Raw genomic sequence first — 14,495 nt, 5'->3', positions numbered from 1 at the left:
ATCTGATTAGTTACACCGCTGCAATCCTCCTCTTAAATTCCTAATTTTAGCAAGGCTTGGGAATTAGGTCAGCCAAAGCTACTGGAAAGGCTTCTTAGTGGATCCTGACGGCAAATTATTATGCTGCGTTTCTTGTTTTCAAGATGCGCAGAGTACAGCTTCGCACATGGATTTAATTTCTTCCATAGCCAGACATAAACACCAGTGTCTTGTCCTCTGTACTGGGGTAGAATATCGGGGAGAAATGAGGCAGTTTAAAGAAAAAAAGTGTTTGAAGATTCATGTACCTAAAGGTTGGGGCAGTGTCTATCCCAGCATCTTTTGCAGGAACACAGAGAAGCCATAGAATGTGATCCTGGGTCCAGAATATAACTGAGAATTTCAGCTTTTATTTTTAAAAACAAGAAGAGCTCCCCAGTCCTTATGGTTACAGAGATGTACTTGAATATACATAGTGGACAATGGCTGCCGGAATCCCTGAAATCAAATGGGTTCTCCACCCCCATTGTTCAGCCCAAACACTGAGGTCCAGTGCCGAGGGCCTTCTGGCGGTTCCCTCATTGTGAGAAGTGAGGTTACAGGGAATCAGGCAGAGGGCCTTCTTGGTGGTGGCGCCCGCCCTGTGGAACGTCCTCCCTTCAGATGTGAAGGAAATAAGCAGCTATCTAACTTTTAGAAGACATCTGAAGGCAGCCCTGTTTAGGGAAGTTTTTAATGTTTGATGTTTTATCGTGTTTTTAATATTCTGTTGGGAGCTGCCCAGAGTGGCTGGGGAAACCCAGCCAGGTGGGTGGGGTATAAATGATAAATTATTATTATTTCCACTGCTTAAAACTATTCCAGTGGTGGGCAGTACCAGAGGCAAAAAGGACTGGGTCCAGAGGTTAAAAGCGGCTGTAGAGGAGGTGTGGCCTGGGGCAGATCCCAAGTAAAGAGTAAAGAGGACTCTGTTCAGTCCCCAGGCTTGACGTTCCTCATCCCTGGCTTAAAAGGGTGGATTGTTTGTGCTCTGCATTGTCCCCGCCCCCCCGCCAGCTAAAGCATAATGAATTTATGCCAGGTAGCACAACCAAAGAAACAGTTACTCAAAATGAGAGAAATGCAAGGCTGTTGAATGCACACAGGTCACAAGGTAGGGGCTACCTTGGTACAAAATGCGGATTAAGTGCAGGACACACACCCCTGTTTGTGCTATACAGTGGTACCTTGGGTTATGTTACCTTCGGATAACACAACTTTCGGGTTGCAAAAGCAGCAAACCCGGAAGTGTATACTTCTGGGTTTTGCCATGTGTGCATGAGCAGAAGTGTTCTATCATGCAGTGTGCAGAAGCGGCGCCTCAACTTGAAGACTTTTCAGGGTACGTGCAGACCCCCGGAATGAATTAAGTTCGTATCCGGAGGGTCCACTGTATAATCATTGGAAAGGAAAAAGCAAAATTGAATTTTTGGCTTGCCTGGAGATTCTTGGATCTCGACAACTCCTCAGGAAGTACAAGTCCCACCTATTGTATAGGTGGGGCTAACACAATCACAGGTTTATTTAAGCTTTAAAGATGCTGAACGGAACGGAACATTGTGCTCTGTTGAACATGGCTTCTGCACAAGCTTGCCAGACGGAACAAGCCCCCCTCTCCCTCTCTTCCCATGTGCTGCTCTGGGGTCCTCCTGAACCACCACGCCTCAAGCCAATTTGGGCAGGGGAAGGGGGGGGGGCAAAGGGGACAAAGCCTCGCTGTACAAGCGGAAGTCCTTGCGTACAGTTTGCGCTGACTGACAGGGCTTGTTTGGTGAGTGCCCTGCTGCCCCTTTCGGTAGTGGTGCCCACCCTGTGGAACACCCTCCCTTTCTATGTGAAGGAAATAAGCAGCTATCCTATCTTTAAAAGACATCTGAAGGCAGCCCTGTTCAGGGAAGTTTTTAATATTTAATGCTGTACTGTTTTTAACATTTGATTGGGAGCCGCCCAGAGTGGCTGGAGAACTCAGCCAGATGGGCGGGGTATAAATAATAAATTATTATTATATTATTATTCCTTCGCAGGTTGTCGCCCAGCACCAAAACCTGCTGCTTGCTCAAGCCAACAACACCGTCAACTACACTTTGCTGAGCAACGACAACGCGTTTCTGAGCTACCATCCCTATCAGTTCACGCAGAGGACCCTGACGGCGCGCTTTCAGATGAACAACACCAAACCGCCGCATGTCCAGATGGTGAGGAAGCCAGTGCTCACGGTGATGGGCTTGCTGGCTCTCCTAGGTACAGCAAACCACTCGTCCTGTTTCCTGTTTGCAAGAGGAAAAGCAGGAGAGGCCTTTGTGGTGGCAGCGGCTGCGATACACTCTCCCATTGCTGGGGTCACCGCAGCTTACCTGGGCTTAGCCGGGGCAGAGTGGCGGCGAGGCCAGGATTGCATAAGATGCATATTAGTGCAACGGCACAGCCCTGACCATGGCCCCACCCTGCCCCACACCGGGGTTGAGAAGGCCCCTCTCCCACCACAGGAGCCACCGCTGCTTCAAAAGTCATTTTTACAAAAGAGGATATATGTGCGTGTTACTGGCCACCCAATGTTAACCAAACGGGGGCACAAACCTGTTACCCTACTGTTCCCTAAGTTTGGCAGAAGGAGGAGGAGGAGGAGTTTGGATTTGATATCCCGCTTTATCACTACCCAAAGGAGTCTCAAAGCGGCTCAGATTCTCCTTTCCCTTCCTCCCCCACAACAAGCACTCTGTGAGGTGAGTGAGGCCGAGAGACTTCAGAGAAGTGTGACTGGCCCAAGGTCACTCTGCAGCTGCATGTGGAGGAGCGGGGAATCGAACCCGGTTCCCCAGATTACGAGTCTACCACTCTTAACCACTGCACCACACTGGCACACTGGCTCTCCCAGCTCTCCCCGAAGCTTCCCAGGCTTTGGGAAGGAGGCACCAGCCTTCTTCTTTTTTAAAAAATATTTTTTAAATTAAGTTTTACAGTTTAAAATTCCCATAATCTACATAAGTTCTAGAGAAACAAATGCCAAAAAGAGAAACCCCTTCTCCCTTCACCCCCGGACTTCTCTCAACTTCCCCTTTTCTGGTTCTTTATACATTTAATACTTCTGCTTACACTGTTTTATCACCATCTGTCTAAATACATTCCCATTATTATCATTTTGTATGTTCCCGCTATAAATTCTTCTTATAATTAATTAATTATTCCTTGCCTTTTACCTTCATTTTCGTGGCTGTAAGTGTTTTCTCAAACCCTGCTAGTGAGTCTATTTCTTTACAATATTTCTGTAGGTACAACAAATATAATTCCCAGTCTTTTTTAAAGTCTCTATTGTCTTTATCTCTTAATCTTCCTGTAAGCTTCGCCATTTCTGCGTAATCCATCATGATGAAGGAGGCGCCAGGCTTCAATACTTTAATACACTAATTTTCCGGGAACATTTAGGGGACTAGTCTAGTCCCCCTAGTCCACTGACCACACGCCACCGCCTGCTTCCCAAGGGACTATCGCCTCTCATTTAGACCTGCTATTTGCACGGCTCCACAGAGGCGTCCAGTTAGCCCCTGTGAGAAAAGGATGCTGTACAAGCTGGGACCTGGACCTGATCCAGCAGCAAAATGGCAGCTTGGGGAGAGGCGAGACAGCGGGTGGGTGGCTACGAAAGTGGCTCTGCTTTTGAGGAACACGATGGGGTGCAATAAAACAAGGCCAAGTTCAAAGTAAGATTCAAGTTTCTCTTCCTCTTGCGTAGGAGAGGAGCAAGTCTCTGCCAACATCTCCAGCCAGGAATCGGAAGACTCTGACACTCTTGGAGTACTAGCCAGTGTGCACAGACCTCGAGAGCAGCCACCAGACAGCTGGCAGGCCTCCGTGTTGATCTATGCCAGCAAAGACAATGAGACATCTTCCAACGTCAGTGCTGTGACTCTAAACATCACCAATTACCCCAAACGCAAAGGTATAGTTGTCACTGTGGTTGTTTTCCTGATGCGTCATTACGCGAAGGCAAGTGATTCTATGATTCTATACAGTGGTACCTTGGGTTACATACGCTTCAGGTAACAGACGCTTCAGGTTACAGACTCCGCTAACCCAGAAATAGTACCTCGGGGTAAGAACTTTGCTTCAGGATGAGAACAGAAATCGCGTGGCGGCAGCAGGAGGCCCCATTAGCTAAAGTGGTGCTTCAGGTTAAGAACAGTTTCAGGTTAAGAACAGACCTCCGGAACGAATTAAGTACTTAACCCGAGGTACTACTGTATTTACTGCAGCTATTGAGTGGCTCACCTTATTTTAAAAGGACAGCTGGCTTGGAATAGCCATTTCATGCAGCCTAAACCATTGTGCCATGGTGGCATGACACAATCATATATTTCGATAGTAGCTTTCTTCGATTCCTCTCGCGTAAATCAGGCTTTTTTTCTGGTTTGCAGCTTCTAAAAAGCTTGCGATTGGATCCAGCTTCTTCTGGTCCTTTCTTGGACTTCTTACAAGGCTATGGTGAATAAGAACGCCATATCTGAAAGCCTTGGTCTCTGGCCTGATGTTCAACTAACAATCAGAGTTTTCATGTTACGCTCCCTTTGTCTTCCCAAAGGACTTGTGTACATCACTTACTACTTGGATAACTACCTGACCAACCCGTATTTGCAGTGGAGGAAACTGGGAGCTCCAGATTTTCCTTCCCCGAAGCAACTGGAGCAGATAAGAGCTGCTGAGGTACGATGTGTTTGTTGTACATGCAATCCTCACTGAGTTCAAAAGGGCTTGGTCCTGAGTTAAGTGTGGATTGAACTGCAGCCATTCCTCCCTATCCCTCTATGTGTTTACTTGCAAGTAAGTCCTGCTGTTTCCAGTGAGGTTTTCTCTCAGGTAAGTGGATAGGATCCCTCCCTTAGGAGGTATAGCTCATCATAAGCGTAAGGTTTTTTTGGGGGGGGTCGAGAGGTAAAGCAGGCTTCCTCTCCTTCCTGCAGAGGTCATATATACTCAGGGTCCCTCCAGAATTCTTTTTTTATTGCACTTTTATGACTATTTGTGCTCATGGTGCTATTGAGGTGGGCCCACATGACCGTGATTTCAATACTATTTGTGCCTGGAAAATATTTGGGGCAGCCACACCGCTTCATCTCCAACCAGTGCATATCCTGTAACATCCTGCTTTAATCCTATAAATTTTCATACCACAAATGCTTTGGGGTTGCTTTGTCCCACCTTTTGTGGCACTCTGGACAGCAATCATGTGGTAACGCTGGGGAAGCCTTGCATAGGAAATAATGAAGCAGAATAAACCTCCCACCAGTGCGCTATTTCTGTGTCAATAGCAGGCTGCAGGATACACTCACAATAATGCAGGAGTCACAGTAATACTCCTTTCCATAGGCTGAACCTTCCGCAAGAAATTCCTGGCCATCTTCTCCCTCACAAACTACGTTCTCCTGGGTGGTATTTTTCCGGTTCCCTTACCTCAGACAGTTTGCGCTCCATCCTTGCTGATCACAAAGGCTGCCCTGCCAGATCAGACCGAGGCCCACCAGATTCATCATTCTGTTTCCCACAGCAGCCAGCTAGATGCCTCTCTGAGCTCACAAGCAGCGTACGCCAATGGCAGCTATTCTTCTGTTGTTGGTCCCCCCAGCACTGGGCATTCAAAGGTACACTGCCCCTGTAAAAGGAAGTTCCATTTAGCTATTGAGTTGTTTCTGTCCTAACTCTGTTGCCATTCAGCTACATTGAGTGACCTTCAATTCTAGCAACGTGGGACAGCGACAAAAACATTCCACAACATACATTATTTTGTAAGTTTCTATCATGCCTTGAGGGACACGGGTGGCGCTGTGGGTTAAACCACAGAGCCTAGGGCTTCCTGATCAGAAGGTCAGCGGTTCGAATCCCCGCGACGGGGTGAGCTCCCATTGCTCGGTCCCTGCTCCTGCCAACTAGTAGTTCAAAAGCACATCAAAGTGCAAGTAGATAAATAGGTACCACTCTGGTGGGAAGGTAAGCGGCGTTTCCTTCCCTTCTCCTTCCCTTCTCCTCTGGTAAAATATAACAGTATATATTCCGACTAAATATAGTGTGATCACAGGGCTAATCTACACTACAGATTTTAACCGCCATAATATCCATTCCCTCTCCTCAGGGAACCCTGGGAGGCGTAGTTTTTGTGGAGTGGGAGAAGCAGAAGCTTGGGAGAGTCAGCACTCTCACCAAACTACAATTCCCAGAGTGCTTGGGGAAAAAGCCTCAGTCATTAAACTGGTATAAACACTGATAGACATTTGTAGGTTAGGGCCTCAGAAGCATCCCAAAAATGAAGCGTCTTTCCCACCTTCAACCCCCTACTTACCTACCACTCGTGCCTCTGGTATCCCATACCTTGCATACCTTGCGAGTACCTCAGAAGTGAGGAGCTGGTAAAAATTCATTCCGTCCTTTTTATGCTGTCCAGATGTTTGCTTCCTGCTGGATCATCTTTTCTGTCGAGCTGACTCCACAGTACGCTGTTGGTGCTACATAAATATTTGTTGTAAGGCTATCCGAATGAGCAAGGCCAGTGGAAGGGCTGCCACTTTTGCTTTACTTTTGATCTTTAAGCCGGTTCTCCTTCGTAAGCACATACCTGCGCACTGGGGGATCCCTGCCCCACTGATCCCCCCTCAAGGAAATCTGAACCCTGACCTGTGGATATTTTTTTTAAAAATATGATGTGGTTGGGGTTTTTTGGGTTGTGTTTTGGCTAAAGGAAGAACTGCAAGTTACCTCATTGCACACATGCTCTCTAATGTAGGGTCAGGGAGAATTGAGAAGTGAGGCAGAAACAGGTGTGTTTTTTTCCCTTCTGTCCCTGCCAATTTTCCACTGTAAATCACAGCAGAAATCCACAGTGGGGATTTTCTGTCACGCCTCTCCAGCTTACTTTGGTCTTGGATAATTTGAAATTGTCAGTAAGCTACACCATACATTTAGAGCATGCTGATGCCACCTTAACAGTCATGGCTCATCACCCCTCCACCCAAATAATCATGGGAAACATAGTTTCCCCTCACAGAGCTACAGCTTGCAGACCTTTGGCATTCTACAGTTCCCAGAATTCTTTTTGGAGGCGGGAAGGCATGATGCTATAAATGTACTTTATATGTATGGTGCAATTGGCGTTTCCAGGTGGAAATCTGAAAGCATGGGGAAAGTACAAAGGGGAAAAGTGTTTTGAAAGGCGGCTGAATGAACAGTCTTAATATCCTGCTTCCCACATGGGGCAGACAGTTCTTCCAATAATCCCAAGAGCAAGTCATGAAGGCAATAGCCCTCCCTGCTGTTATTCCCCAGCACTGGCATTCAAGTAAAATATGCTAACCCCAGATCTCTCCTTCAAAACAACCCACTTCAGGTTTTGCACTGGAGGCGGTTGGAGGATGGATGGCGGCTAACAGATTGAGGTTGAATCCTGACAAGACAGAAGTACTGTTTTTGGGGGACAGGGCGAGGGCGGGTGTGGGTGATTCCCTGGTCCTGAATGGGGTAACTGTGCCCCTGAAGGACCAGGTGCGCAGCCTGGGAGTCATTTTGGACTCGCAGCTGTCCATGGAGGTGCAGGTTAATTCTGTGTCCAGAGCAGCTGTCTACCAGCTCCACCTGGTACGCAGGCTAAGGCCCTACCTGCCCGCGGACTGTCTTGCCAGAGTGGTGCATGCTCTAGTTTTCTCTCGCTTGGACTACTGCAACGTGCTCTATGTGGGGCTACCTTTGAAGGTGACCCGGAAACTGCAGTTAATCCAGAATGCGGCAGCTAGACTGGTGACTGGGAGTGGCCACTGGGACCACATAACACTGGTTCTGAGAGATCTGCATTGGCTCCCAGTATGTTTCCAAGCACAATTCAAAGTGTTGGTACTGACCTTTAAAGCCCTAAACAGCCTCGGTCCTGTATACCTGAAGGAGCGTCTCCACCCCCATCATTCAGCCCGGACACTGAGGTCCAGTTCCGAGGGCCTTCTGGCGGTTCCCTCACTGCAAGAAGTGAGGTTACAGGGAACCAGACAGAGGGCCTTCTGGGTAGTGGCGCCCACCCTGTGGAACACCCTCCCTTCAGATGTGAAGGAAATAAGCAGCTATCCTATCTTTAAAAGACATCTGAAGGCAGCCCTGTTCAGGGAAGTTTTTAATATTTAATGCTGTACTGTTTTTAACACTTGATTGGGAGCCACCCAGAGTGGCTGTGGAAACTCAGCCAGATGGGCGGGGTATAAATAATAAGTTGTTGTTGTTGTTGTTATTTGCATTCTAACATGATGAGCTGTGGTTGTGCTCCATCCTATGCACACATTCCCCACATGAAGGGGAAAAGAGTTCCAAAGAGGCACTTTTGGTTCAAAAGCACTGTTGCACTTTTTCTGATCTTCTTTCAGAATGCTCCGAATGGCTAACTTGGGCACTGCTGAGTGATCTCCCATCCAAGCTGAGACTTGCATACCTGTGCAAGTGGATCATGTGCCCTCTGGCCCCTGGACAATGTTCAGCATATCAGCATGGTTAATACCGATAGGCTACTAAGCGGCTTAGGGACGCGGGTGGCGCTGTGGGTTAAACCACAGAGCCTAGGACTTGCTGATCAGAAGGTCGGCAGTTCGAATCCCCGCGACGGGCTGAGCTCCCGTTGCTCGGTCCCTGCTCCTGCCAACCTAGCAGTTCGAAAGCACGTCAAAGTGCAAGTAGATAAATAGGTACCGCTCCGGCGGGAAGGTAAACGGCGTTTCTGTGTGCTGCTCTGGTTCGCCAGAAGCGTCTTAGTCATGCTGGCCACATGTACAGCTGTACGCCGGCTCCCTCGGCCAATAAATCGGGATGAGCGCCGCAACCCCAGAGTCGGTCACGACTGGACCTAATGGTCAGGAGTCCCTTTACCTTTACCTTTACTAAGCGGCTTAGTCCTGCTGGCCACATGACCCAGAAGCTGTCTGCGGACAAACGCCGGCTCCCTCGGCCAATAAAGCGAGATGAGCGCGCAACCCCAGAGTCGGTCATGACTGGACCTAATGGTCAGGGGTCCCTTTACCTTTTTACTGTAGGGAAGTTTCTCCTCAGGGACCATTAAGCATTTTTTTTTTTATTTCATAGGACCCTGTGGTGAAAGGGCCATTTTCACTCCCAGCAAAAGGCAGCTTGGTGCTGAAACAAGAGCTCCCAGTTCCATCCGTCTTCCTCGTCCACATCTGTGCAAAGCCTCTCGCTGCTCCTGATCAGGTAGGCGCAACATCCTGTAGATGTGTGGAACCTCTAATCCAATTTTCTTTAGTCCATTTGTTTTTCTGAGTCCAGCTTAGGGTGTTGGAGTTTGGGACCCATTTTGTTTCAGATAAATACTATTGGCTCTGTGCTTTTGTTATCAAAAGCCACTCTTTATTAGCAAATCATATAAGATCACTCTTATTAATATTAATAATAATAATTTTATTATTTACACCCCGCCCATCTGACTGGGTTAACCCAGCCACTATGAGCAGCTTCCAACTTATATAAAAACATAATAAAACATATAAGCGAGTGTCTGTTGATTTTGTCTAAATCAATGTGCTTTTTTATTTATTTTTGGCTATGTGTAAGTGGTCAGCCGTACAGACGGCTGCCCTCTTCCCACATCCCACTACAAATACGGCCCCTTTAGAGAAGCTGTTGGCAGCCCAGACTGCAAGGAGAAGACCCTCTGGTCAGCCACTCTGAAAGCATGTCCCCTAAGGCCTAGTCTTGCCTTAGAGCATTTGCTTGCATCTCAGTTTTTCTGCTTCTGGCTGCAGGTGGCAGAGGCGGTTTTAGGGTAGCACAACTGCACGGGGCTTTAGGAAGGAATGACAGAGGTGGGGGTCACCAAATTTTACCATCACACAGGGCACTGCTGCAATTTGGAAGGCCATAGTCCGCCACTGGATGTGATGAAACTCATGTGATGAAACACTTTCTCATGAGAAACCATGCCCAGTTTTCTTTTTGTTTTTGTCTACAGTTTATCAAGTCTACAGTTCAAGTGGCCTCATCACTTGGACAAATTGCTCCGTTTTTTAAAGCTCTCTTGCTTGCTTTAGTGAAAAAAAATACATAAAATAATGTAAAAAATAAATAAAAATAAACTCACTCTTTTGATACATGCCATGCTAACCCTGAGCTAATGTGTCTTGTCAGGTGAATGGTGTTCGCCTCATCCGTCTCACAAAGGGACAAGTTTTGGTGGTGTGGGATGACAGCTGTGTGAATTCAAAGTAGGTAACTCGCGCCTAAAGGAATGCAGAACTGTCTCGGTTTTAAATCCACCTTTTTCAATTTTTTTGTGTAAAGCAGTAGCTAAATAGCAAATGTACATTTCACAAACTGTGAGGAATCAGACTGGAAAATCCAGAGGGCAATGGCTGAATATTGCTGAGCTCTGGGGCCATGTGAATTGCTTCTTGCTCACCTCGCTTTGAGTCTAATGGCCTAGCGCAAGGCAGGTGCTTTAGAATACCATATTTTTCGCTCTATGGGACGCACTTTTCCCCCTCCAAAAATTAAGGGGAAATGTGTGTGCATCTTATGGAGTGAATGCAGGCTCCTTGGCTTCAGCAATAGCAACGCGAAACCTCCGAAGTGCAGAGGGAGCGCTCCCTCCGGGCTCCGGAGGCTTCGTGTTGCTTTCGCTGAAGCCTGGAGAACGGGAGAGCAAGACTCCTGGCTTCAGCTGAGAGGGAGAGCTGCGCAGCGCCCCTTCAGCGAAGCGGGAGGAGAAATGGAAGGGGCTCCATTTCTCCTGCCGCTTTGCTGAAGGGGCGCTAGGCAGAGAGGGGGAGAATTTTTTTTTCTTGTTCTCCCCCTCTAAAACAAGGTGCGTCCTATGGTCGGGTGCATCCTATAGAGCAAAAAATACAGTAAATAGGTTTGGAACGGTTGTCTTTAATTTCTGCTTATTTTCCTCTGAAAAATCACTTTTCCTTGCAGGGTAACAGCAATAAGCTTGCAAGTCTCTGTGATGTGCTTGTTTGTTTTTCTTCATAGGTGCCTGAAAAAATTTGAAGTGTTTTTCTCACAGGATGGAAAAACATTCCGCCAAATCAGTGTCAAAGACAGTATATTTACAGCATTGGTCTACAGCCCAGGTAACGTCCAGTGTCTTTCTTTATTTTTAATTTTAGAAGAAAAGCAAATTAAGATCATTTCAATTCTTCCACACAACATTTTTTAAAATTGGCTGCTTCGTTTTTTGAAGCAATCTTGAGGAATTGTAATGTTTCCTTGCTTGATAATGGAGTCTATATGTCGCTGTTTATAGATTCAGGTTCCTAAACGCCACTGGTGTGAAGGAAGGAAGCTTTTAATATTTGATGAATTATTGTATTTTAATACTTTGCTGGAAGCTGCCCAGAGTGGCTGGGGAAACCCAGCCAGATGGGTGGGGTATTAATAATAATAATAATAATAATAATAATAATAATAATAATAATAATATCATCATCATCATGGTTGCTTTTGGTTGTAGAAGTTCTTCTGCTCAAGAAGAGCTAAACTGTATGGGAAGATTTAAGGTACATAGTGAGAAGTTCCACACAGGTTTATAAGGGGATGCTTTGTGTAAGAAGGTTAAAAGTACACAGAAGGATCAAAGATTCAGTCTAGGGACCCGGCAGTTTTAAAGGCAGACAGCTTTTTTAAAAAATTCTTTTTCATTCTTCTCAAAACAAAAAATGGTCTTCAATTACTACCACAAAGTACAAATACTTGGTTCCTGGCTTATCTGAACATTTGGCTACAGAGATAAGCATCTACTTTAAAAACACACACCAAAATAAAGGCATTTTGTCAATGTAGTTTTCCCCCCAGTCTTTCTCAGTATAACCAAGATGTTCAACTAACTATTTGTGTTGGACTTTCTCTACAGAAACAACCGTCTCAGGGTTTTACAAAGTGCGAGCTGTGGATTACTGGGGCAGAGCGGGGCCGTTTTCTCTCCCAGTGTACTACAATGAAGCATCTTAAGAAAGGCCAAGAGCACCTCAAAGGCAAGCCAGAACTTACAGAATTAGACTTGCACTTTGTTAGGCTACAAGTCCTTAAAGCAGTGGTTCTTCATACTCTTTAAGAAATTCCCCCTCACAGTGCCCAGAACAACTTGACTTCCAGTGTGTCAGAGGAGAAATGAGGAGAGCGACTGGAAGCCACTCCAGAGCGCCAAAAGTTTTGTTTTCAAGACATAAATTTGAAAAATAAAGTAGCACCCTAAGGCAGGCAACAGAACTGCCTCCCCCCACAACCCAAGGGACGCCAGCTGCTGATGTAAGCACTTCTTCAAGCCCCTGCAGTAACTAGTTTCGAGAGTCAAATGGATTAGAAAAAAAGAAAAGTGAATGGGCTGGAACAGGGGCCGGCAAACTACGGCCCGCAGGCTGGATCTGGCCCAATTGCCTTCTGGATCCGGCCCGTGAACGGTTCCACCCCCCCCCCAATTTTTTTCAGGCACCATTTTTTTGCGACCCCCCCAACTACATCTCCCAGCATGCTCCAAGGTTGCTCAGACTTCCGTGACACTGGCCAATCCAAAGCCTAAGCAATCTCAGGCCTCCCCTCCACTGGTCGGTTTGATGCAAGCTGGCGGCCAATGGTAACCCTTCCTGAGACTCACTGCTCCAATTGGGGTGAGGCGCAGGGCAGGGCGCCTTGTTGATGTCTTGCTCCGAGGAGGAGGAGAAGCGAAGGGGCAGGAAGAAGTGGGAGCAGAGAGCCTGCAAGGAGGAAGAGGAGGAAGACTCTTCTGTGCTGCCTGGCGGTGGCACATTGGCAACATGGCCGAGACCCAGCACCAGTGGGGTGCCCCCTCCCCAGCCCAGCCCAGCCTGCTCCATCTGAATGCGGTGAGTGGAGGTATCTCAGTCGCTCTGTCTCTGAGGGAAGTAGGGAAGGCGTGTGCCCCATCTGGTCCACCACAAGTTCTGAGGGACAGTGAACCGGCCCCCCACAGAAAAAGTTTCCTGACCCCTGGGCTGGAAGAATAGCATTCTGGGAAATGTGCTCAGGAGTGGGAAGATAGCAAGTGCCAATCTTTTTAAGAATTTGGTTTTAGAAGTAGGTTTGTATTTTCTATGCTTGCGCGAAACAAAAAGTTGATTAAAGGCACTCATGTTGAGCTTGGATGCTACATGCAATTTTTGGAATCTCTCATTTGAATAAAGATCTGCTATATATTTCGGAAGGTTCCTTGTCTCTTTGTTTGTTCTGTGGGCGATTGGATACCTAACATAGCATAACCAAATTTTGCATGACAGCTCCTAAGATCAGGGAGCAGGTTTTTTCCTCTACGTTTGCATACAATTTGGACACCATTTTGAATCCAGATGATGGAATTAAATTTTCAGAACTGCACTGAATTGTTTTAGTTTCTTAGCATTCTTGAGCAATGCTGGACGCTTTCCACTAGATTTAAGTAAATAATACATTGCATCTCTTTGACAAGGGAGAGTGTCCACGGCGGTTGCTGATATAGGTGCTCCCCCCACATCGATGGGGCAGCATACCTGTGCCATTTTGGGGTCTTTTAGATGTGGCAGCCATTTTGTAACTGGTATCCACAGCACTTTTTTGAAATTCAAAGTACCCATTGCCCAGCTCTCCCAAAGTGGATGACTTGTTTTTGAGCTTAAAAAACTAAATAAAAGGAGGGCTTTCAATCTTATTGTGTTTGGTAGACTGAAACAGTCTGGTCCAGCTCTGGGATCCACCTCTAAAAGGTAAGAGCCAGGGCCAATACAGTGGTACCTCAGGTTAAGTACAGTGGTGCCCCGCAAGACGAGTGCCTCGCAAGACGAAAGGGTTTTCCGTCGCGGAGGTGCTTCGCAAGACGAAGTTCCCTATGGGCTTGCTTCGCAAGACGAAAACGTCTTGCGAGTCTTGCCATTTCCCCCCCCCCCGCTTTCCCCCCCTTTTTCAAAGCCGCTAAGCTGTTAATAGCCTTTTAACAGCTTAGCCGCTAAGCCCGCTAAGCCGCTAATAGCGCTAAATCGCTAATAGCGCTAATCCGCTTAGCCGCCAATGGGGTTGCTTCGCAAGACGAAAAAACCGCTAGACGAAGAGAATCGCGGAACGGATTCTTTTCGTCTTGCGAGGCACCACTGTACTTAATTCGTTCCGGAGGTCTGTTTTAACCTGAAACTGTTCTTAACCTGAAGCACCACTTTAGCTAATGGGGCCTCCCGCTTCCGCCGCAGCACGATTTCTGATCTCACCCTGAAGCAAAGTTCTTAACCCGAGGTATTATTTCTGGGTTAGCAGAGTCTGTAACCTGAAGCGTATGTAACCTGAGGTACCACTGTAATTTACAGAGATATGTTGGCTCCCAGGACTGCCTGCTCTCACTCTCAGGATCAGTTGAAAAAAATGAAGGGGACACACACACACCACCTCCAGTATTTACACAGTCTCTCATACTACTAGTTAGTGCTCAGGATCCTTACAAATACTAGGCCTAGTACGTGACTGAGGAA

At 47.0% G+C, this 14,495-nt stretch overlaps 1 protein-coding gene across 2 annotated transcripts in view; it reads left to right on the top strand.

Moving 5' to 3' along the window:
* IDUA (alpha-L-iduronidase) overlaps window positions 1–13,202 on the top strand; it is a 59,875-nt gene extending 46,673 nt beyond the window's left edge. For both annotated transcript variants that reach the window (XM_053371263.1, XM_053371264.1), the window contains 7 exons: window positions 2,043–2,259; window positions 3,749–3,955; window positions 4,595–4,716; window positions 9,115–9,240; window positions 10,174–10,250; window positions 11,020–11,120; window positions 11,900–13,202. In XM_053371263.1, the coding sequence (XP_053227238.1) occupies window positions 2,043–2,259; window positions 3,749–3,955; window positions 4,595–4,716; window positions 9,115–9,240; window positions 10,174–10,250; window positions 11,020–11,120; window positions 11,900–11,997 (948 nt within the window). In that variant the 3' untranslated portion in view covers window positions 11,998–13,202. The remainder of the gene's footprint in view (window positions 1–2,042; window positions 2,260–3,748; window positions 3,956–4,594; window positions 4,717–9,114; window positions 9,241–10,173; window positions 10,251–11,019; window positions 11,121–11,899) is intronic.
* Window positions 13,203–14,495: the final 1,293 nt, after the last annotated feature.

The sequence above is a fragment of the Podarcis raffonei genome, chromosome 17 (assembly GCF_027172205.1).
Source record: "Podarcis raffonei isolate rPodRaf1 chromosome 17, rPodRaf1.pri, whole genome shotgun sequence".
NCBI classification, from domain to species: domain Eukaryota; kingdom Metazoa; phylum Chordata; class Lepidosauria; order Squamata; family Lacertidae; genus Podarcis; species Podarcis raffonei.
This window is presented reverse-complemented; position numbering and strand designations above follow the sequence as displayed.